At 42.0% G+C, this 25,006-nt stretch overlaps 1 protein-coding gene across 1 annotated transcript in view; it reads right to left on the bottom strand.

Moving 5' to 3' along the window:
- LOC103676810 (nuclear receptor ROR-alpha) overlaps window positions 1-25,006 on the bottom strand; it is a 98,074-nt gene that overhangs the window by 35,725 nt on the left and 37,343 nt on the right. The window contains 1 exon segment of the mRNA XM_040620562.1: window positions 5,802-5,887. Coding sequence (XP_040476496.1) covers window positions 5,802-5,887 — 86 coding nt within the window.

The following is a 25,006-nucleotide window of genomic DNA, read 5'->3' as shown; positions in this document are numbered from 1 at the left end:
CTCTAGCAACCCTCAGTTTGTTCCCTATAGTTAAGAGTCTTGCATACTGTTAATGCAAAGACACTACTCCAAATTCTCCCTTCGCTGGGTGGAAAAGGAAACTTTCGTAGATCCAGAAAGTCTAAAGGATATAGATAACTGTTTTTATTGTGAGATAAATCTTTCTTCATCATCATCTGAGCAGCCACTGTATCTAATGAGGAAGCTAGGAACGGAAGTGGAATGAAAAATAGGACCACTTCTCAAAGGAAACCTCAACCGGTGTCATTTTTCTATAAACACTTCAGCATTTTTATTCACTTTGAAGACTGAACCTCAACCCTAACATCCATAGCCTCTGTTTTATTTCTGGCCTTTTCCTCTGCCTGCCCATTCCATGGTCTGCCCCCTCCTCCCAGACAGGCCTGCCTCAGTTTACCCCACACCCCCTCCTGCTGCTCACCCAGGTCTGGGACTAAATTCTGTTCCAAGAGCTCAGAAACATGTTTAGTGACAGACCTAAGCCCCTGCACGCCTCGATTTTATGTTTTTCTGAAATGCAATATTCAAGACATGACCAAAGCTGGTACACTGTTCCCTCATTATTTCAAAAGAACAAGTAGGGGCTCCTGGATGGCTCAGTCGGTTCAGCCTCTGACTCTTGTTGGTTGTGATCTCAGGGTTGTGGGATCAAGCCCCTGGAGGGCTCTGCACTCAGCATGGAGCCTGCTTAAGACTCTCTCCCTCTGCTTCCCCCATGCTTGTGTGTGCGTTCTCTCTCGCTCTCAAATAAAAATAAAAAAAAAAAAATCTTAAAAAAAAAAGAAGAACAAGTACAGTACCTTTTTAATAAAAACCTTGGAATAATAGAGCCTTTAAAAATTTGGGAACGGCATACTCTTCCTTATTTTCCACCATCCACAGAAAGTGACCCTTTGCTTCCTTTGTTGTATGTTGTCCCCAAAAGATAAGCAAGACTTCCCCACCTCTAGGTTTTTGCTGCCTCGTGGGCATGTGCTGTTCGTGCCACACCATAGCTTGTAGCCTTACTCTAGGATTTAGTTCTTTTATATATATATATATATATATTTTAAGTACACTTCACCAAGGCATAAATGAAATACAGAAACACACCATTGTTAAGACACACCTTGATGAATTTTGGCCATGCGTACACCTGTCGGAACCACCTCCACAATCAAGACGGAACATTGCCACAAGTCACAAAAAGTGTCCTCTCTTAGCAGTCATTTCTTACCTCGGCTCCAGGTTACTACATCTGCTTTCTGCCATTACAGATTTAAAATTTTTACTTCTTCTAGAATGACATATAAATGCAATTATATAGTAATTATTCTTTTGTTTCTGGCTTCTGTCACTCACCATAATGTTGTGTGTGCAATTTGGTACACCCTCTCTCACTGCTAAGCAGCACTCCATCCTATGGACCTCATTCTTTCATCCCTTTTTCAGTGGCTGGGCATTTGGGTTGTTTCCAGTCTGTGGCCGGTATGAATAAAGGTGCTACAAATATTCAGATAAAAGTCTCTCTATGACAGGTGCTTTTGTTTCTTTTGAGTAACTACGTAGGATGGGTTGTTAGGTCCTACGTTAGGTTGATAACTTATCACATTACCACCTTTTTCCAAAGGGGCTGTACCATGTCACCACCCCCCAAGTAATGTAGGAGACTGGAAAGTTCACCACTTTCCCTGCATCTTCTCTGCAGTGTTTTTGTTTTTCTGCGTGTTTTGCTCTATTTTAATTTTAGCCTTTCGGATGAATATGTCACGGTATTTCACTGTGGTTTTACTTATATTTCCCTCATGATTGAAGATGTTGAGAATATATTCACACGTTCACTGGTTCCTTGTCCAGTGTTTGTGAAGAGATTATTCAAGTTATTGTTTTTTTATTATTATTTTTGTCCTTTTATCTTAAAATTTATTTGTTTTTCTTTCTTTTATTTCTTCCAGTATATGGCTTGCCTTTTCATTTTACTAATGATCTCTTTTGAAAGGTACAAGTTTTTAATTTTGATCAAGTCCAATTTGTTATTTTTAAAGATAAGGTAAGGACTTCAGTGTGTGGTCTGAGAAATATTTGTATGTCTACTGTTACAAATATACATGATTTCCTCTAGAAATATAAAGTTACGTTTTATGCTTAGGACATTCTTTAAGTCAATATCTGCTTTCACAGAGAGGCATAAAAGTTAATTTTTTTTCATATGAATGTCCAGTTGTTCCAGCAATATTATTTGTAATGACCACTTTTCTTCATTGAATTCAACTGACATCTTCGTCAAAATTCAATTGACCTTAAATGAATGGATCTCTTTCTGAATCTCCCCCTTTTAAAATGTTTTCTGGTTTATTAAACCTAGGATTTGGTTCTTGCATTGCTCCTATGCAGACCTCATCTCTACAACTAGACCATAAACTGCTTGAGGTGGATCAGGTCTTCTACGACTCTGGATCCCCTACAGTGCTTACGTAGTGCCTGGCCCCAAGGGGGTGCTCATATTTTTGTTTTTAGTAGCAGAATCTACATAACAAATAGCAAATGGTCACAAAAATATCAGGACTGGACCCATCCATGTTCTGGAAATGATATCTGACTAGAGTCACATGACTCAAGCACATGGAACTTGGCTAGAGATGATCGTAACAGCAGCCAACAGTTACTGAGCGATGGTTATATGGCTGGCACGTTTCTCGGTGCATTACCTAAATGCATGTGATAACCCCAGGAAGTAACTACAACGTCTATCCTCATTTTACAGATAGGGAGACAGGGGCGCAGAAAGGTTGGGCAGGTGCTCAAGCTGGGAAAGCAGAACTGGGATTCAAACCCAGGCAGCCAGGTTCCAAAGTCAGAGCATGAGCATACCACAATACTGTCTCTCCATAGGTAACAAAGGGGACTTGCAGAAGCTGGGCTGGGAATACCCAGGAGCCAGAGAAAAGAGCTACCAAACTGGCATCATTCTTGCGGTTTATGTGCAATGCTTACCTGAGCAAATATGTGGTAAAATACATAATCATTTCAGCAATTAAACAGGTTCTTTGGTTTCTTATGGTTTCAGGTGGTTGACTTTGCAATTTAAAATACATTCACAAAATGATTAGCTCAGAAAATGTCTGAGTCACTTTCTTTTCATTAGGTATCCATTTATATATATAATTAGAAATTTTCCGTATGTCTAGTGATTCTATCACAGAGATAAATTATTTATAATTTATGATGCTATAACCACTCTCACCTGGTTAGAGCATGATAAATCATTAACACCAACGGCAAAAGCAGAAGTCTCTTGACTTCACCACAGCCAGAAGTAAAAATATTAATTATAGCAGAGGGAAACTATAATTGCGGAGCAAATACTATATGCATCAAATATAAACACATACACTGTATAGGTTCCAGACTGGGCCTAGGCCCAATCTGTTAATAAAATTAAGTTTTAAAAGCTTGTTTCTGTGATTTCTGTTGTATAAGGTCAATAGGACAGAAGAACAGAACCACAGATCACCAAAATACACTTTGGCATCGAGCCTGTACAAGATCGGAGAGGGATCTAGAAAAATGACCCTGATAAAATAATAGCTGCCCTTTGTGTTCTTATGGGTTTAATTTTCGTCATAAATAAACATGGGGGTAAAAAGAAACACACATTGTTTCTGCCTGTGTAAACCCAGCGGTTCTCAGTCCAGATTTGATTGAACAGCAGGTTGTTCAAAAATTTTCTGAACTGTTGCATTATTTCACGCCAAGCAGCCCTCACCCCACCCCGGCCCTGCCTTAGACGCGGTTCCGAGGTGCTCCTTTTAGTCGGCACCTAAAACGTGGCATTCCTAGAAGACTCAGAGAGAGTGGTCAGTTTCTTGGGGCAGAGTGAGGGGACACGTGCTCATGCCCAGGACCCTGTCCACTTAAGAACAGAACTAGGTGATAATGCGGAGTCAAGTCTGCTTGGAACCTCTGGTGCCGGGGAGGCCACTGCTGTCTGTATACCCTTCCCCAAGAAAGGCTGCGCCATCTTGTACCAGAACGAGAAGGTCTGAACACAGAGTGGGTGAGGGTGAAGGGCGACAGGTGCCCAGCCACATCAGCCGAATTAACTCTGAAAGTCAACGGGATGACAGTTGTCCCAGGATGGCATAAGCCAGGCCGTGGATTTTGTTTTGTTTACTTTTATTTACCTAACTGATTAATTTTGAGGGAGGGCAAGTTGAGGAAGTAAAAGGACATCATTTTTTTTTCTCTTGGTAATCTAGAACCTGAGGCCTTGCGGGTTGCTATAAAATCCCCTTAAAGTAGCAAGCCCCCTATTCCTAAAAGGCAGGTGATTAAAAAAGCAAAAAGTGTGTTTGGCGGTGTGCAGAAAGCTTGAGTGTCACCAAGACGGGATCACTATGAAGCATCCGAACACGTACAAGTGGCACGTTACAAAGATTAACAGTAAAACAAAGACTTACGGAAATTACAAGGCAAATTTCCCTGAAGTCTCTTAGTAGTTATTTGCGTCTGAAGGTGATTTTGTATTTTATGACACTATATTTTCTAATTTCACTGAAGGAAAGCTAACCAAACCGTGGTTTGGGTTTTTTTTTTTTTTTTTTTTTTGCCACAGCCTCAACAGGCCTTAGGGCTAATTCAGGCCTGGTTCACTGGCAATCAACTGTCTCAGAAGCCGCCTGCATGTTTAAATAGCTTCTCGCCTGTTTATTTTGCACTGTTTTATCCTATAAGCTGTCTCCAGGCCCTTCCAATATAAGCAGGAGGATTTAAATCTTAATAAATTGAGATTTGAATAACAGAGGCAATCTGGGTTTGGAGGTCTTGAATGAGTAGGATAAACATCTCTATTCCATTCCCAAGTTATGCATGTGCCGTAACACATTCTCCCGATCGGCATCAGTAATAATTAGAATAGTAACAAGAGCAGTAAGAAGGATAATATTTAGGTTTAAACAGCACTTTTCAGTTTATAAGGACTTTTACTTACAGCTTTTTTTTCTTTTTTTTTAAGATTTCATTTATTTACTTGTGTGTGTGTGTGAGAGAGAGAGAGAGAGCGAGCATGAGGGGGGAAGGGTCAGAGAGAGAAGCAGACTCCCTGATTAGCAGGCAACCGGAGGCGGGACTCGACCCTGGGACTCCCGGATCATGACCTGAGCCAAAGGTAGTCGCTTAACCAACTGAAGGCGCCCAGGCGCCCCTATTTACAGCTTTTCATTCTATCCTTGGAATAATTCTAAGAGGTAGGAAGAACAGGTGTTATGCCCACTTTATAGATGAAGAAACTGAGTCTAAAAGATTAAGACAAGCCCACAACAAGAGGGACCTGTGATGGCACTAGGACCAGAACCCAGTTCTTTCCAATGGCTTTGCCATAATTTGGCCAGAAGTATCAACATATGTATGCCAACAATAAGACCTTCAATCACATTCCTATGGAACTATTGGAAATACCTTCTTATAAAGTTTGTAACAGGGACACTACAGAAATCCAGAGTCATTTCTTTTTTAAAAAAAGATAACCCAAGGTATCGTTCATCGGGTCCATCAATTCTAGGATTGGAAGTGACAAAAAAGCAACGCTCGAATACTTTTCTCTAGCCTCCTGTTATTTTGACGGAAGACATAAAAATATATATGACTTTCTTAATTGTAATTTCACACCAAAATATTTATTCTGTCCTGTCATCTCTCATCACTCAAAATGCCGAGGAGTTGAATTCGTCGACATAGTGGAAGTCACATCACAAAGATTCATTCTAACATTAATAGAAACAACAACAATTAAAAAGCCTTACCTTGCAGCCTTCACATGTAATGACACCATAATGGATTCCTGATGATTTGTCTCCACAGATCTTGCAAGGAATAATTTCAATTTGAGCTGCAACAGAAGCACGCAACCAGTTAATTACATTTTCTTTTAAACACCTTATAAAAGCGTTCCCTGTTCAGCATTTGTATAGTGAAAACTAATAACCTGCTAAACATTATACTGCATTAACTATTCATTGCTGAACTGTGAGGGTCCCCCTAGAGCCCTGGACTAAATTATGGCTGCTCGTTATATAATAGCTTTCGGGTTATTAAAATGGGTCATTTGAGAAGGTGTTTAAGAACCCACAAGAAGACTGGAATCAGCATTTCAAAGCCTTCAAGAACTGGAAAGCTCGCAGTGTAGGCCTCAGAGCAAAGCAGATACTAAAACGTTTCCTCCAATCTCATTTTCCATCATTATTTTTAAAAGGTCGTAAATCTGTCTTGGCTGAGCATTGTAGCTCTACTGGTAGGGAAAAAAAATATATTCCAAAAAGTCAAGACTACTTAGGAAAATGATTCAATTCTAAATATTAATAAGTTACATATGCTGGCAAGTTAAGAACGCCTTAATCATCGTTTTCAATTAATGTAGTTGGCATGTGTTAAAAATCAGCCCATTTGTGTACGATCAAAACCTTTCAACCATAAAGTTAACAGCCTATCTGAATTTAATAATAGTGAATCCTGGCGAATAGTATTTGTAGTTTCTCAGTTCTTTATGTTGGAAACTGATTGCCTGGTACAGTGTGCATGTTTCTAATCAACTGATTACTTGAAGCTGCCTCATGTTGGAAGACCACCCAATCAGTGACTGATAGATATCACACCAAAGTTCTCGAATACGACAAAGCACATTTCTAAGCAAACACAATATACCTTGAGCACAGTTGGTTGGAAAGAACATCATTAAGGATTAAAAAAAATAACCTCAGGAATAATTAGGCAAAACAAAGTTCTTGGCCCACCTATTAAATATAAATTATATGTGAAACAAAGAAGACCAATACTGAGCTGTATACAAAGGATGGCGATGTTCACCAGTGAACCTGGAATGTTCCAATTATGCTAAGTTTCATTTTCCATGGTTCTTGCTATGGATATCATGTCAGATTACTAAATCACACACACAAACACAATTGTAAGAGCATAAGTGTACTTCATTTTCATATAGTCCCTACCTAGCCCCATGCCTTACACAAAGCAATGACTTATCCAAGGAATATGTTGCACAATGTAAGTAAAACACATATACGCACAGCCCGCTCCTCCTTCCAGTGTAATCCCACATCCTGGAATAATTTCCAGCCATTTACTTTGGATTTGATGCGATGTTTGCATTCAATACTCAGAAACAGTATACATTAAATTACTGGATTTAACCTCATTATAAACCGCGTGTCCCTGCTAACTTCCTTTCAAGGGGCCTAGTGCAAGTACTGTGGTGACTTTTAGGGAGTGCAAGCTATTCTAGAAGGAGAGTCCTTTTTCGTGTCTATCACTTTTTAAAAAAAGATTTATTTCCTTATTTTAGAGAGTGAGGGAGGGAGAGAGAGAGTGAGTGAATGCAGGGGGTAGGGGCAGAGGGAGAGGGAGAGAAGGGAGAGAGTTTTAAGCAGACTCCACACTGAGTGCGAAGCCTGACGCGGGGCTAGATCTCATGACCCTGAGATCACAGCTTGAGCCGAAACCGAGTCAGATGCTTACCCGACTGTGCTATCCAGGCGCCCTCATGTCAATTACTTTTAGTGTTGACACAGTGAGGTTCACCGTCCAGAGTTAGAGATTGTTCAAAATCTTACATCCAATATATTTCCCATAAGGAGTAAGCTTTCTAATACGTCAATAATGGTGTCTTTGTATGCCGTCTATTCTGAGTTCCACAGCTTAAGATGTCACAAGATCACATTTAGCAAAAAAGATAATTTCTAAGTCTGCCTCATCCTAGTGTCCTGTTTGATTTCTTCAAGGAAATTCTTTTTGACATCTGAACTCTAACAATGCTTCACACTGATGGCCCCTCCAGTGTTTTTAATATAGTCAAGGCCAAGTTTTGTGTCACATATTGTCTGTAGTTCTAGAGAGTTACGTCCAGCATTGTCGAGACACAAAAGCCAAGCCGTGGTACAGACATTCTGAAAGGTGCTATCAGCTGAGAGTGACGGCCTGGATTTTCCCACAGGAATTAACTAGTCTGTAATGAGAACCAGCCTCCTCCACCCCAACCCCTAAGGAATAGAATAATTAGGCAACATAAAATACTTGGACCATCTATTAAATAAAATTTATATGTGAAATAAAAAGACTTACACTGAGCTGCTTTTGCTTATGTCTTACCTCAAGCCGTAATCACAGAAATCAGACACAGACAAACTTCGCTAAACCCTGTAGTTTAAGTCGGCATCAAAAAGATGTGAGGCAATTAAAGCAACCTCAGCACTGAACTTGGGCCTTTCAGGAGTTACCTTCCTTCCAGGTAACAATGGAGAGATCAAGCACATCTATTTAGTTCTTTATAAGATATGAAGACCCTGGGCAGACCATACTGGGAACACCGTGTAAAACTATCCAGATCGAATGGAAAATAATGTATTGCTTGTTGTTCATTCTGCCTGGGCTCATAGTGGATAATGCCCAAGAAGTGAAAGGACGATGTTTAAGGCAGGACCAAAATGCCTGCCCATGGCTGCTGTAAGCCTGCAGGTGATCTGGAGGTCTGGCATGGAAGGGTCTGTTCATGATGGCGGTGGCCCTGGGATCCTAGTCTGGCACTTCCACCCTTGGAATGACTCGTGGCCTGGCTGTGGGGGCGGCAGGTGGTGGTGGAGGGGAAGGCGGGAGGGTCGCTGTTGCACAGACCCAGCGTTTGGGGTCAACCACTGCATAGGACTGCTGGCCTGAGTCAGGCTCCCAAACTCGGCCTTGCTCCCAGGGGCTTCGCATCTGGAGGGCACTCAAGCTGAGAGTATTTCCCAAGATTTATGGAGGCCAAGATGCTTAGTATGAATGGACTCACTGTAGATTGACCTGTATTTCCAAGCAGGGGCCATGGGCCTAGACCTTTGACCCCCCACTCTGTTTGTGCTTAGCTCCTGTGGACAATGTTGGCCAAAGAATGGGAATTAGAAAAGCTGTGCTAGGAATCTCATGGTAAGGTGATGGGAGGGGTCTCCAAAGCAAATTTCAAGTATTCTGATTGGTCAGATTAAACTATTCAACTAGCTTACCCTCTGGGTTGGCTCTCTTATCTCAGAAGACAATTTCAGTTGCAAGTGCTCTTTAGGAAATGATTAAAATCCACCTGCTCCAAAAAGCAAACTCTCTGAATGTGATCTGATCACATGTGTTGGTATTTCCAGAAAGCAAACATTTGCAGATTGGACCAGGGCACTTACTCAACCTTCCATTTAATTCAACAATGCATAAAAGCCACTTCCTCCACCTTGTAGTCAATTTACAGAATTCAAATGTATCAATGAGAAAAAAAAAATGCCTTGCAATATTTTTTCAAAAAGAAAGCAGTTTAGTTCCCTAAATTTGAGTTTTCAGACCAACAAGAGGGAAAAGGACAAAAATCCCTTTGCCCTTTGCTTTTTCTATCCCTCAGGCTTTTTTCATTTTCTAACAGTGTTGTTTCTTTTCAAAATAATCTTCTTTTAACACAAATTATGAGTCTTGGCCCATATATATACTGCACACATTAACTCAGCCCAAATTTCAAAGGATGAGTTCTGTCAGACACCACTACTGTCACAAGTATATTGATTAAATTAGTCCACATACATATTCATCGCCCCAAAGAGGTTTATTGTGTAGCGGAATATCTGAAGCAAGACACACGCATATAATCATGAATTGGCTTAACAATGCACAATCTTGCTATGAAAAATTCTAATTTGCCCACATTTTCAGCTCTATTGCCTAAATAATTTGCTCTCTCATGCACCCTAAGTAATTCAAGCACGCTCTCTACACCTGCAGAGGCAAATTTCTGCAGTTTCAAGGAGCCGACAACAAGTGGCAGCGGGGAGTCAGGAAATCCTGGAAGCAAGTGTGCTAATTAGCCAAGTGGTCCTTGGGCTGGGCTGTCGCTTAGCATTGTACTTCTGTAAAAGGTTGGCTTTTTACTTTTAATTATAAAAGGGACAGGAACATGGACAATGACATTCTCAACACCTCATTTACTCCTCAGGACCTTTTTTGGGGAGATATCTTGGCCCAGAGGAAAATACCCATTTTCCCAAAGAATTAAAAAATACAATTGGACAAGAGTTGTACCCATTCTATGGGTGAAAGGTGATGTCATGATAATCTAATGGATTTTTAATAACCAATAACATGCAACATGTACTTGGGCTTATAACGTGTTAGGCATGACAGCCATTCCTCCGATACCCTACAAGCGAGGGGCTCCCGTCATCATCATCATAACCATCATCTGCATTTTCCAGATGAGAAAACGGAAGCTCAGAGAGGCTAAACAACTTGCCCCAAGTCAGAGAGCCAGGAAGACGTAAGGCTGGGATTTGGGCACATTTTATCATTTTTGTTTGACTCAGTAGTTTTTTTCCCTTTTTCCCACCATACTTCACAGCCAAGGTAAATTGCTCCAATAACAACATCAGGAACACACCGCTATCAGTATGCCACCATTAACCTGGAACGCAAAGGACACAGCACACGTAATTTGGTTTAACTGACATAACTACTCAGAACTGAGACCAAGATATCTTTCTGGGAGTTACCTTACTTATTAGTACTTTATAACTGTAAGCAATCATCAACCTTCTAGACCATTCTTCTCCATTTTATAAAATTCCGAGTAGTTTTTGACCTCAAGATGACTGACGCCAATGTTTAACAATTTTTAAAGGCTGGGCAAATTACTTAACCTCTCTGAGCCTCAGTTTCATATCTGAAGATTCAGTGATACAATGTATAAGTGATGTAGCACGTGATTACTGTATACATGTATTCTCTCTCTCTCTCTCTCTCTCTCTATGCACATCACACAGTTGTTAGAAATATTTGGCACTCGGTAAGTAGTAGTTATTATTACTGTTATTGTTGATAAGAAATCCTGCCTTATAGCGAAATGAAATTCTTTTCTGCAGACTTTAAGCCCTTTCCAAAGTGGGGATAGAGAAAAGCTGCTTATCCTCCAAATAATATGACAGGCGGTTCCTACCAGCCACCACGGCAATCCTTTACAACACTGGCACTTAACTGCTACAACCCAGCAGTATATTGCAATCAGTCGTGGTATGTGTCCCAAGCAATGTGTTACTAATAATAGTAAAAAAAAAAAAAAAAAAAAAAAAAAAAAAAAAATTTTTATTGGTTCATATAAAAAATAAACTAATAGGGACCTACGGTTACCCCAATAATATCTTTCACTCTAGCTCACTTGCATAACCATATACTTTCTTGAATTGGACTGAACAGGGCGGGGTTACTGCTGGCTTGCCAGGAAATGGCCAAACCTTGGGTATAGCCATGAGGGTATGTGACACAGAGGAATGTTATGTACTTTTGTGTGTCTTGCAAAAACCGTCAAGAACTACTGCTTAAAAAAACAAAAACAAAAACAACTATCTTTTACACCAATCTGTTGACAGTCTTTCTTCTGGAGGGCTGAGAACACGGAAGACTTTTCACTTGCTATGTTACATATTCCTCCAATGTTTGAATTTTTTACAACCAGCATGTATTACTTTTGTAAGCAGAAAAACCAATAAAGATTAAAAAGAAAAACCCTAAGGCATTTGATTTTATTTTCAGTAAAATGGCTTGAGTCCTTTATGGATTAGTCACTTTATTTTATCCCCAGTTTAAAACTGCTGGGGTATTAAAGACTTCGGCACCTGGACGGCGGGCGGCCGGGCCTGCATGTCAAGGCCGGCGGGGGGAGAGCGGCGGAGGCTTCACCTGCTTACCCGGGGCGGCTTTCAAAGCTCCCGGCTTCTAGCGTTTCCTGGCCCCTCTGGGTCTGGCCATCTCCTGGTTCCAAGGACACTGTTCCCTGCCCAGTAGGGCCCCGCTGAGGGGCTGAAATTCACCTGGCTGTTGAGCCCGCTGCAGAGTAAGGGAGCCTCGCTCTAATTTGTTTGCCCAGATAAGCACCTCTTTTTCAAACCATCCTTGCCTGGGCGGTGCCTTCTTTATACTGTGCAAAGGTGCTGTGCGTCCTAGCGGTGAACAACTCAGGGAGCAAAATGCTTTTCCTCCACTCTCTCAGGGCTGCTGCTGGGGGCCACAGAGGATTTGCAGAGTGCTCTCCTTACATCTCCATGGTAGGAGGGGAAGAGACTGTGGGCTTTGAACAGTTCGGCACCTTCAGTTGTCCTGGACACATGGCTCGGGGTACAGCATGGCTATGTCCCACAGCCCAGGAACGTTCAATGATCCTTGGGGGGGGTGGGGGGGTGCGGAGGGCCGAGTCCCACCTGTATACTATCCAAACTAGCCATCAACGTGTTCTGCCATTGTGTCCGCTAAATATATACTAATTATACTAGTATGTTTCCCTGATACAGTCTTTCCTTCTACTGATTCTGGATTCTTTCATAACAGTACTTAATCCTCACTGAACATCACCAAAGCAATTAGCCACCTAATTAGAAAAGCCCTACCCCTTTGATACAGCAGCCTCGTGGCCATTTCTGGCAACGATAATAATGTCTGATATTTGCAGAGTTCTCTAACAGACTTTAAAGTTTTTGTTCTCATTATTGTGTTTTGATTTTGGTGCTTGCAGCAGCTCTGAAGCAGGCCCCTGGGTATTATCATCCCCATTCCACAGATGCAGACAGTGAATCTCAGGAGGGTGAAACAGCTTCTCTCTGCCTGGATTTCCCAGAGTTTCAATGGTAGAGGCAGCCACAAATAAGACAGACTTGGTGTCTCTTCCCTATTCAGGATTATTTGATGCCTTTAGATTTATACTATCATCGATCTGGGGCTCCCAAGGGGAAATGACACGAGAGAGAAAGAGCTGCAGGCTGATTGAGCTAAGAAGTGGAGTCCGCAATCCTTCCAAGTCTCTCTCTGACCCTCCACTTGCTGGGTGGCCTCAAGCAAGTTACGTACACCTCCACTTCCTCCGTCTATAAAATGGGAATAATTCTTACCTCCCAGGCAGGTGGTGGTAAATGAATGCTCGCAAAGCTCTTTGAAGATGAAAAGACTTATATAAATGGGAAGCTTTAGGAAGCTTGGCATATCGTTCTTGGCAAGGACCAGGACGCTGTGCCCTCACTACCCACAACAGGCTCCTCCACAAAGAGAATAAAGAAAAATACACAGAACTGTAATTTTCATCTGCTAGCTAGACTTAGTTGTTTTTTTTTTTAATTGTTGGTTCCCCAAATGCCTTCCTGAGGGACTAATAGGTCCAGATGCTACGTATCTTAGTCTCAAGAAAAAAAAGAACACGTTAGATGGAGAAGTCACCACTCCAGAGCAGCTGTCACAAGCAGTCACCAAAACGAAACTTTCACCAGGGCTTGTGCTGTCTTGTGGAGGCATCGTGGAAAGTGCAGGATTCCCACATGTTAAACCATAAACATACACGTCACACTGTGACATTCTGAGCCTTGGTATTAAGCTGATGTCTGACTCAAAGGAGCTTGTCGAATGAGACCCATTAAAAAGAGAAAAAAAAGTCTTGCTCCGTATTTGACGAAACTGCTGTATCTCACCTACTTCTTTAATTGTAGTTTCTGCTGAAAACTTAACAGCTTTAAAAAAATGATTTTTTAAATAAAAAGTATTGCCTGTACCTCCAAAATACATACACATAAACACACCTCTAACAGTCAAGAGAACAAGCATTTGCAAACTTAATCTAAAATAAGTCAAAAGCGGAATTTTGGAACTTGGCTATTTCCTTCAAGACTTTATACACGTACGACTTCAGTGCAGAAGAGTTAAAACACTCGGCCAGAATCCCCTCTATGAATTCAGAAAGAGCTTAGCTGGGCATGCAGGAAATCTCTGAAGAATAAGGAAGACAGGCATATCTTCTCATGTGGCTTTCTGTGAATATGCAGGTAGTCTGACAATGGGAACTGAATATTAATCCTTTGTAATACGTTCCTATCCTTACTAGATTAAGCTTTCTAGAGAACCTGACTCACATTCCCCGATGCATACATATCTCTGCTAAAAGCCCAGTCCAAAGGAGCACTTCTGTCCCTAGACAGGGAAATTCTGTCCAACCAGGGAGAAGACAGATTTTTCATACAGAGGAACAGTGGACGGCTTTGATGTTTAGATCCAGTTCTACCGAGAACTCTCCTACTGCACAGGAATGTACAAAACACCTGGGTTTAAGGTAACTGACTTTTTACCTCGTTTGGTAACTGCCCGATAACCAAATCAACCTTGCATAAAATACTTGAACAGCAAGAGAAGCAGCTTCTCTTTAGTCATCCAGTGGACAAACACTGAACAAATGCTCACTCCATAAAAGACGATGGCATTAATATCAGCAAAACGAATACCTCTCTCTTTTGTCTTCCCTAATCTGAGCTCTCTATCACCTTTGTAAATACTGAGGCATATTTGTTGTTGAGAACGTGCGGGGTTACATACAATCAGGGACCAAGACAAAGGTAACTGGCCATTTGGCCGATTTTTCTCAGTTGGGATAAGGTTCCTCTAAGATTCTAGAATTAATGACATTTCTTTTCAATACTTAATTACTGAAGATTTTCTAGGACCTTAAGATCAGAAATACCTCATAAAAATTCTTCTCTTGAGTCTCTCCGTGTGTATTAACTGTCATTTCCTATTAGCAGGAAAAAGAATTCATTTTATTTCACTAATTGGTTAGATTCTGATCAAGGTAAACCCCTAATAACTTCTTTTCCAACAACAGATGTGTGTCCCTGACATTCTTCTGGACCATACTAGGCCGAAAAGATGTCATCTGTCACAGAACTGCATCTAATCTTTACTCTCGATCAACCTCACTCTAGATACCAATTCCTTTTTTCCCCTAAACAAGAACAACTGCACCCCATTTAGGTTAAATCTTCCTCTGCTTGCAGTTGTGAGCAATGGGGTCAGCTCTTTGCTTTCATCATCCGAAGTCTGTTTTTCACAACAACAGAGAAGAACATCTTTAAAGCCAAACCAAATCTGGAGATCTTATCTAGTTTCTGCTTAGCCCAAAATATTAGAACTGCTGCATTTTATGAAATAATCTTACTTTACACAATTACCCCTGAAATTCTCACACCTAGCATTCCATTTGGCAGCTCTCTTAACTTCATACCTGCTTATGCATACCTCAGACTGGCCTCATTGTACCATCTTGGTATCTCAATGCAGAAGCTTTTATTTATTTTTTAATAGGTACATATAGCGTTACAAAAATAAACCGACCTGGTGGTTCAATCACCAGCCCATGGACAGAACAACCTATTGACATAGAAATGGATCTTATACCAAACAGGACATTTGTATAAATCTATTTGCTCTATGGCTTCATATGAGCCCCATCCATTGTATACTTAGCATATGGCATCACAGTTTACTGAATAAATCAATCAAAACATTGTTTGCCTCAGAACACTCCTTAAAGTGCTAACATCTGCCTAAAAAGTCAGTCGTTGATTGCTAATTTTGATCGTACAATTTCTATGACCCCCCTCCCCACCCCAATGGTGCTACCACAAAAACCCGCTGGACTAAGACATGCAGAAGTGGGTTAAAATAACAAGAATCAGGTTACATCATCGAAGTTTACCAGGCCAAGGACTCCACTGCTTCTTTCCGTTAGCTTGGACTGGTTTTTCGATCAGTTACTATGCACTGAATAGTAGATTATGTCATTTAAAAAAAATTCTCTAATCAAACCAAGTCTGGATTCATGGCAGAAGATTGAAAATAACTTGTAACTTTAAACCTTCGAAACACATTTAATTCCTCCATAGTATGCCAAAGAGGACTAAAATGACAATGCCTCCATAGCCACGGGAACACAGGTCGGTGACACCAGAACTTTCTCGGTCCAAGGACCCAGGGTGAGGATGGTAAGAAGGATTATCCCACAGCCCCAATCCCCTGCTTCACCTCTGTGCTATTTCCCACTATACAAAATCTCCCTAGAATTAATAGGGAGAATGGAGCTTTGGACAACAAGCCAGGGAAAGGTCTGGTTTTTATTAAAAGTCATAAGCAAATTATTCAGACTTGCCAGAAGCAGAAGTGTAGATGTTGTCATATTAATCATATTAAGACTGCAAGATCTTGAAGGATTAGTGACCAACTCCTGGAAGAAAAATTCTTCAGGGTTCTCCACCTCTAATTTCTAGGACATAGCCAGTGACATCTAAACCACCAATATGTCAAGTTCTGGATTGCAGTGCAATAGTAAAGTTTTTATTTAAAGATTTTTTTATTTATTCATTCGACAGAGACAGGCCAGTGAGAGAGGGAACACATCAGGGGGAGTGGGAGAGGAAGAAGCAGGCTCCCAGCGGAGGAGCCTGATGTGGGGCTCGATCCCAGAACGCCGGGATCACGCCCTGAGCCGAAGGCAGACGCCCAACGACTGAGCCACCCAGGCGCTCCTGCAATAGTATTTTTTTGACAATTATCTTTTACGATGCTTTTCTTAGACAACTAGTTCAGCCAGGCATAGGAACGACCAGACACATGACCTGAGGAGTTTTTTCTGACTCTTAACTGCAGGCTCTTTAAACTTGCTTTTTAAAGAAGCATTTCCATTCTTAATTATGTAAGATCAACCAGAGAATGGCTAACAATATTCGCTGATAGCCGAAGCACAGTTGTTTCCAAGTCTATTCCCATGGGGGAAGGCAGGAGCTGGTAGCTATTTCTTCGTAGGAAAGGCAGATGCAGTAGTAGTTATGAGGCAGGAGGAGAAGGAATGTTCTGACCAAGCTAAGAGACTGTCATGTTTATTTTAAGAAGGTCTGAACATCAGACTAAACATCAATTCACAGAGTATAATACCTAATAAATGTCATTTTTTCCCAACAAAAGCAAAGGTATACCACGGGTGTTTATCTTGAACCTCCCTATTCTTCCATGAGTCATGTACTAGAGACCAGAGACCGTGCGGCCGTATCACAGGAAGGGTCACGGCACTGCCCTTGTTCGACTTTCCATTTCTTTTTTTTTTTTTTTAAAGATTTTATTTATTTATTCGACAGAGATAGAGACAGCCAGTGAGAGAGGGAACACAAGCAGGGGGAGTGGGAGAGGAAGAAGCAGGCTCATAGCAGAGGAGCCTGATGTGGGGCTCGATCCCAGAACGCCGGGATCACGCCCTGAGCCGAAGGCAGATGCTTAACCGCTGTGCCACCCAGGCACCCTTCGACTTTCCATTTCTGCTCCTATAGTCCGAGCAGCTGCTTTTGCCTGCAGACAAACGTTTCAGATGACATTCTATGACTGTCCTCGCCCTGCACAGACGCCTATCGGCTACCCAGCATTGGGCCATGTGTGCTTATGTCACTTCAGATAGCTTGGGTGAATGAGTGTGACATTATCATCAGAATAAGTGAATTCTTGTAATTTGCAGTAAAAGTGCACCATTCACACGCTCTGGTACTTCAGTGTGGCAAGGTTTTGAGAACCACTTCACAAGTGATGGCAACACATTTCACACGAGATGGAAACACACTCTGATTGCTAACAGCTGCTGCAGGCAAATCTTACCGTCACCGCCCGAGCTCAGAATAGCAGGTCCTTTTTAACGCCGGTGACTGCCACCATCTTCCCTCATCACACACACACACACACACACACACACACACCCCATATGCCACATGCTCACACACGGGTCCATCCAGCTGCAAGTCCTGCCACGACTTGCTGGGAACCTGCAGGGTTAGACACCGGGACGCCGAGAGGATACCCGGAGCGCACGAGCTCACCGCATCTTGTTACCTTAGCTTCACTGTATACACATCAAGGATGAAAGTGAAGGCTGTTTTAAAAGCAGAAGAAAGGAAAGAGTTGAGTATAACCTTGAAGGTGAAGTGCAGAGGTTAAATCTGCAAGTTCTAGAGCCTGGGGTTGAATCCCTGCCCTGTTACTTACTAGCCATCTGAACTTGGGCAGTTTTTCTTACTCTCTCTGTGCCTGGTTTTCCCCCTCTCCTTTAAGATGATTCCTACTTCACTGTAAAAGGGTACCCAGGTCCAGTGCCCGAAGAGACGGTGCGCAGCATACAGTAAGTGCTTAATAAACGTTAGCATTCATCCTCCTCCTCCTCACGCATGTTTTAAGGACAGTAGTATCTGGCAAGGGCTGCAACTGGAGTTGAGGGAACTAGCAGACGAATGAAGGATAGGTCATTATACTTTTAAATAAAGACATGGTAAAGTTTAGCAGCTGTTTTGTTTTTAAGATTACTTATGGGGGGGGGGAGGAAGGGAAAGAGGGAGAGAGAAAATCTGGAGCAGACTCCCTGCTGACACCGGGCTCTATCACACAACCCTGAGATCACCACCCAAGCAGAAACCAAGAGTGGGACACTTCACCGACTGAGCTACCCTGGAGCCCCTAGTGGCTTTATTTCTAATGCAGGGGGCCTAAGATGAGAAGTAACACCAAACGGAAAGAAAGCAGAACTGAAAGAGACCAGTGCATATTATGTCAAGGACCCACTTTCCAAGTAAAGCCCATGGCAAGGCTGGCATCTTGGAGAGATGGTGAGCAGAGGAAGTGGAAGAAGCTTCTACGAGCTGTGTGGTGAGATAGCAAAAAGACTGAGCAACCTAAAACCACCTGTCAGTGAGTGCAATTGACCAACCCCCCTGAGAATCTCTGCCAGCATCTTCCATCTTTCTCCAGGGCGTCCTGTCCCTCCTCTGCTCTTAGATGCACTGCTGCACCAGCTAGTCCTCCCCTTCAGTCCTGCTATGCTAAGCTCTGTGATTTGACTATTACAGGCAAGTTGACCTGTCATTTCTCCAACAGCAGGCACATCTTTTTATGCCAACCCCCCCAGGTGTCATCTAGTCAGGGAAAAAGTAGTAATCCAAAGAAAAAGAGAAGTCCACCTGGCAATCAAGTTGTCTATTTCATCTCATTTTGGCTTAGGAAAGGGAACATAATGAGATGTTCTCCTCAAGGTCCAGAGTAAAAGTTCTGCCAGAGCTCTTACCACAGCTAGAACACTTTGTTTCTATACACCTGCCCCCTCCTTTTTCTGCCTTATTTAAAAACAAATGTTTACTACTATTGATCAAGAGGCATTCCTTTCAATACCATGCCTTTATAGAAAAAGACAAGGCGACACAATGCTAACATGGTGTTGATCGAAAATAAAGTATTATTTTCCCTTCAAGGTAAACAATCTCAATAGCATGTGTTGGAACGGAGTTAGGTTGTGACCACGCCCCCCTCCCCCAACCCCAGTAATTGGGCTTTTGCTTTAAATCCGAAGCAGCAAGGCCCATGGCAAGGAGCGTCAGTCATGCAAATCTATTTCCATTGTTATTTATTTTTCAAAACAAAACCTTCAACAGCCAAGCATTTTAGGACCTCAGGCTACGTGGTTCCCACCTACACTGGTCTAAGGCATTAGATGTCAAGGGCCAAGTCCAAGGTCATGTCAGGACCATTAAGACACACAGAAGTAACTTACTGAGGCAGGTTCTGGTTGCAGCACAAAAGTGTATTCGTCAGACAAGAGCTTTCCCTGTAAAATGTTGGGGAACCGATGCCCAGAGGAGTGGCTGGAGCCAGCCCAGTGCTCCAGGAAAATCAACCTAACTACTCACCTTGACCTGCCTTTATTTTGATTTTGCTGTTATTCAAAGAAACCCAATGCAGTCACTGAAAGCAATTCCAGAGTTCAAAAAAAGAGAATTAAGGCTTAGAAAAAAATCATTTAAATACATGTGCAGGTTTCCAGACTGAAAATTCTGAATGGGACAAGATTTTTTCAGGTAGGTGCATAACCTTGAGATGTTGTTTAAAAAACCAGTCACGCCTCAAACGCACCTGCCAATAATCAGAAAGACAGCCAGCACCTCTGAGGAATTATTGTTCATTTAAAACATCCTTTAAAATATGTCACAAGAGTAAGTTTGACCAGCCCTTACCCATCCCCACCCTCTAAAAGAAACAAATCATATTTCTATTGAAGCCGGTTTCCTGTTCGTGGAATCAGCTTTTTGAATTGTCAGTTAGCCAAGATGAACTGATTACCATAAAATTTATCATTGCCAATAGCAAGGCAGGTTAACTCTACTAGACAAGTATCAATCCATTTCAAAATATTTCCTGAGAGTGAATTACTCCCATCTATGACAGAGCAATGCTTTCCCCTTTCCTGGTCGGTTGAGGTCAATGGTGTTCATGAGAGACATTCCAGTGCCCAGTGAGATGATAGTCCATTTTAGAGTGAATCTATCACTTGTCTTTCTTTCTTGACGTGGACATTACTAATTAATTTCAAAGAATGTTTTCTTTGGGCATAATTTTACAAATATTCTTTGAGAACCTAGTTCAAGGCGCTTTGTAAAGGATAATGTCCTCAATAAGGCAGGGGGTTCTCAGGAGCAGTGAGGACAATGATTTTAAAAGGTCCCTCAGATTTTTATATGTGTTATTCCAGGAGCTTTCCTTAATGTTTTTTTTTTTTAAAGAATTTTTTTTTTGATGTGGGGCTCGATGTGGGGCTCGATGTGGGGCTCGATGTGGGGCTCGATGTGGGGCTCGATCCCAGGACCCTGGGATCATGACCTGAGACAAAGGCAGATTCTTAACCAACTGAGCCACCGAGGAGCCCCATCCTTAATGGGGTTTTAAGGAAGAGATTAAGAGAGAGAAAACCAATCCTGAAAGTGGCAATCAGGCTACCTTCAGTCTAACCTCCATCAGGGAGTCAGGAGGCTGGGGAGCCTTTAGTTCCTCGGGATACCAGTCTCTCACTCTTCTCCTAAGCTAACAAATAGCCGTGTGGCATCTTCACCCTCACGGACTTTGCCAGGATCCACATTTTATTGAACTACAACTGAAAAATGGGGAGCAGGAAAGGAGAGAATGGAAAGCCCCAAGGGCCAACAAACAAATTTCCTAAACCAATGATGCATTTTAACATTCTAGGAATTTAAATTCATATTAACTGTTATTTGAATTAACGTTCGGTCTGTCTAGTGAGAGAGTAATTGCTGAAACTGGAGGAAACTGGTCACACAGACTTCAGGCAATAGACATAAATGGCCAGTGGGCCAAGGGGTCTGAGGTCACAAGTGGCAGATCTAAGAAGGAGTTCCCCAGGAATGCTGCCACTCACTTCACTCTAGGGAAGTTGTCTCTCCCCAATTGCAGCAAGCCAAAACCATCCCTAGAAGAAAAGCACGGGGACAAGAAAATAGGTCGCAGTTCTATACATTCTTCAGCAGTAGCTCATAAACCTTCAAAAGTAAAATTTAGGGAAAACCCATTTTTATAGCCCCAAACGCGCAAAACCGAAAAACGGGATAAAACACGGGTGGTTCCAAAGGACTTCTCACCGGGAAAGCTTCAGTCCCACCACCAGCACTTCCATCGAATTCCCCACCCAGCCCTGGTCTTGAACCCCACGGCTGAGTCAGTGAGGACTACCCAGCAGAGAAACAGAGAGCTCTGTGCCCGACTGCAGAAACGGCACTGAGCCAACCCACACCCAAACTCGGTGGCATCTTAGTGATTTCTGAACTGGTGGCTGAAGTCAGAATTCTCCGGTGATCACTATCAGGTTATGACAACGAAAGTCACTATTCTAGGAGTTTCCCTTCTTTCCCCCTCCCTTCGGCTTCCCACACTCACTGCTCGCCCTGCAGTTTTGTTAGTCAGGGCGTAGTAATTCTGACACAGCCGGAACCGTGCGCTCTCGGGAGGGGGGGCGAGATCTGGCTAGGGGACACGCGCTGGGTGTGCGAGGTGTCTCCGTGCGGAGGCAGAGCCGGCCTTGAAATGTCCTCTGTTTTCCTTGTGGCTGTCGTTCACCACGTTAATTTCCTGGAAGAAGAGAATCAGCGCCTGGTATTTTCTTCCCCGCAAATTTACTGGCACCAACCTCTCACCCAGAACGAGGATTGGTCTTGCAAACAGCGATGCTGTCCTTGTCACTAACTTCTTTGAACTACTTCTTTGGCAACCGCTCTCAGGGCCGGCGTGCCCATAAAGACAAGTTTGTCACTTTGTAGTCACTTTTCTGGTTGTTGTTGTTGTTCTTAAAGAAAAACAGCCTGGCCTGGTTCCTTCTCTTACCTTACTCACCATATTAACCATTGCTTCTTTTCAAAAATCGAAGTTACCTTTCCAGAAGAACAATGGCCACTAATGGAGACCACTGCTACAGGAGTGGAAAGCCGTTCCAGAAGAGAGATTACAGATTAGTTTTTGGCAGTGACAGCATTTTTGGCACAGACATTTAGCCTCCCCAGCAGACTGCTGTGAAGGGGCAATGTCCACGTGGAAGCATCCCTCCTCGTACATTTGTTAAAATAGAATCAGCCTCATTACCTAATAATGCAAATGACTTTGGAGGAAACTCTGAGTCTCCTATTTTATCTCTCCTTACAAGACTGTTCAATTAGAGTGGACGTTGTGGAAATTCTGATTTCATTACCCATCACCGCTGCATTAAAATATGCTTTCTGATGTCATGCTCCGAAATAAACTAAGTTGTTTGCTACAACTACCTACACACAAATTAGAAAATTATACGACAAGGAGTTTAATACAGCCTGTAGCTGGGACACAGGTAATTACTGAAAGTAGTTGTTCGCATGGTTTCTGGTTTCGCAGTAAAAGAAGACGACTTGAAAGGACTCCGTGGTTTTGATGCTCTTCTGAAATGAAAACATTTAGTGAGTGCGTAGCATAGGGTTGTCATTAATGTCAGCCATGCGAAAACACTGTCTCCAGGAACACTCCAGTCATACCCCATAGAGACCATGACTTTCCACCCTCCGGCATTTCGGGCATTGTGCTGGTACTTCTCCAAAAGAGAATCTTTGGGCAAGCCGTTCTAGGTAATCAAACACGTATAACACTCTTAAACCAACAGGTGGTCTCAGTTTGCTAAAGGTGGTCAAGAATCGCCACGGAAGAACGCGTTCCTTTCTGAGAAACGCAAAGCTGACGATGACAGCTAACGATGACAATCTCGAACTTCGGCAAGCGAGAAGTATGAACACGCCATTTAAAGGTGTAGAGTGTTGGTTCGAAATAATGTGGCGGATAAAAATATGGAAATATCAGATTAGCTTTACTGCACAGTTTATATATGTATATATATATATATATATATATATATATATACACACATACAGTTTAACAAAGTTTTCTTGATGAAAGCAGAAAAATCCCCGGCACCCTTCACGCGTTTGATGACAGGGAGCATCTTTTCTGTACCGTGTCTGCTGCCTGACAATATCGCAGACGAGCAACAAATACTATACTCACTCCCAAAGTTATAAGGAATGAGGAATTTAACATGTTGTGTTGAGTGGAATTAATAGTATGACATTAGAAAGAACTGCTAGGTACTTTCTGGCTCCATGCAATCCAGTTTGGCACAAGAGAGAAGAAAGTAAAGCTATTTTCTTAGCTGGGGGTAAGCATTAGGAAGTGGTATTCGCTATCATATGGCCGGGGTGTTTTGTGGTTGCTCTTATTTTCCTCTCCCCATTCGTTGCCCACGAATTCATTTAAGAAATAAACAAGGCATAAGGGAATAGGCTAAATATGTAACAGTATTTGCTGTAGTCTTTGGTTTTAAACACTCTAAGAGACAGGGACCAAACGTGGGATAAGAAAATATTTTGTAATTTCTCAGGAAATCACATATTTGTCGTGCTGGCTACGGTGGTTACATACCACTTTTAATACCACTTTTTTATTGCTGTGTTTTTTAAACACTCAAGGTGAATTCTCACAAAGAGATTGCCTGGGTGTTGGGGGGTGGGGTGGGCATCTGGTGATAAGTCTTGTAATAATCTCTTTATTTCACTCATTTTCTGTGCTTTCTAATTATAAACACAAACTTTTATGTCTCTCTCCATCCTCTTGCACTTCCTTTCTAATCTATAAAACGAAACAAAACGATGTATTTTTAACTTGTATTGTGAAATAGCCACAAACGGGACTCCAGGGGTTCATAAACCCTGCTCTACATGGAAGTGTCTGATTTTCTTCCAGCCATCAATTAAACCACAAGGACAATGTAGCTCATTCTATAAAATAAAATATTAAGTGATATTTGACAACTAAATGGCCAAAGATTATAATCGTTTATATCTGAGCTGCTTTTGACCTAGTAAAATGTATAGGAGAGGAACACCTAAGACTTAAAAATCCAGATGGAAGTTTTAATGTTTTAAACTGTTCATATCCACCCCAAACACATTCATTTAAAAAAATAATGTTTAAAGCCAAAGAAGTTATGGTCTGTGTATCTATGGTTTCCCCCTTTAGTGTTCACTAAAAAGACTATTAAAGTTCTGTTTTTTTGCTACAGAATCGTATCTGGAAAATATCAATAGAAGTGTTATCAGTTATCAATTCTCCTCATTTGGACATTAAAGGGATTAAAGTTATTGTCAGCACACAGTAAGCTTTCACTGGAAAATAAATTAATCCTTCTTGATGTTGTTTTCCTCAAGGACAGTCAGAAAAAGATGTAAATGGATGTACAGATTATCATGTAAATATTGGCTCTCAAAGGAGATGATGAAGGAATCTAAATAAGGCTACCTTAATTCTGAAATAATAAAAGTTCAAACAATGAATGGCTGAATTCACACCTCAAAATTACACCAAATACCAGCTTACAAAAATAAGTTTTCAATTGTGTGGAACCATTACCACGCTGACAGAAAACAAAAGAAGCATTTTGCAGAACCATGCTGGTTTTGCTGCTCTTTCTGCTCATTTAGTTTGTGCAGAAGACTCGCTGTGTGGACCACTTGTTTCTCATCACACTAAACAAACGCCTTTAGAAGAAGACAAGCTAGGGCCACCTGGGGGGCTCAGCTGGTTAAGCGGCTGCCTTTGGTGCAGGTCATGATCTAAGGGTTCTGGGATCAAGACCCTGGGGCGCGGGGGGCGGGGGGCGGGCTCCATACTCACTGGGGAGGTTTGCTTATCTCTCTCCCTCTGCCCCCCCCACCTGTTTTCACTCTCTCAAATAAGCAAATAAAATCTT

The sequence above is a fragment of the Ursus maritimus genome, unplaced genomic scaffold (assembly GCF_017311325.1).
Source record: "Ursus maritimus isolate PB19 unplaced genomic scaffold, ASM1731132v1 scaffold_35, whole genome shotgun sequence".
NCBI lineage: Eukaryota > Metazoa > Chordata > Mammalia > Carnivora > Ursidae > Ursus > Ursus maritimus.
Note: the sequence above shows the minus strand (reverse complement) of the source record. Positions and strands in the feature narration are given on the sequence as shown.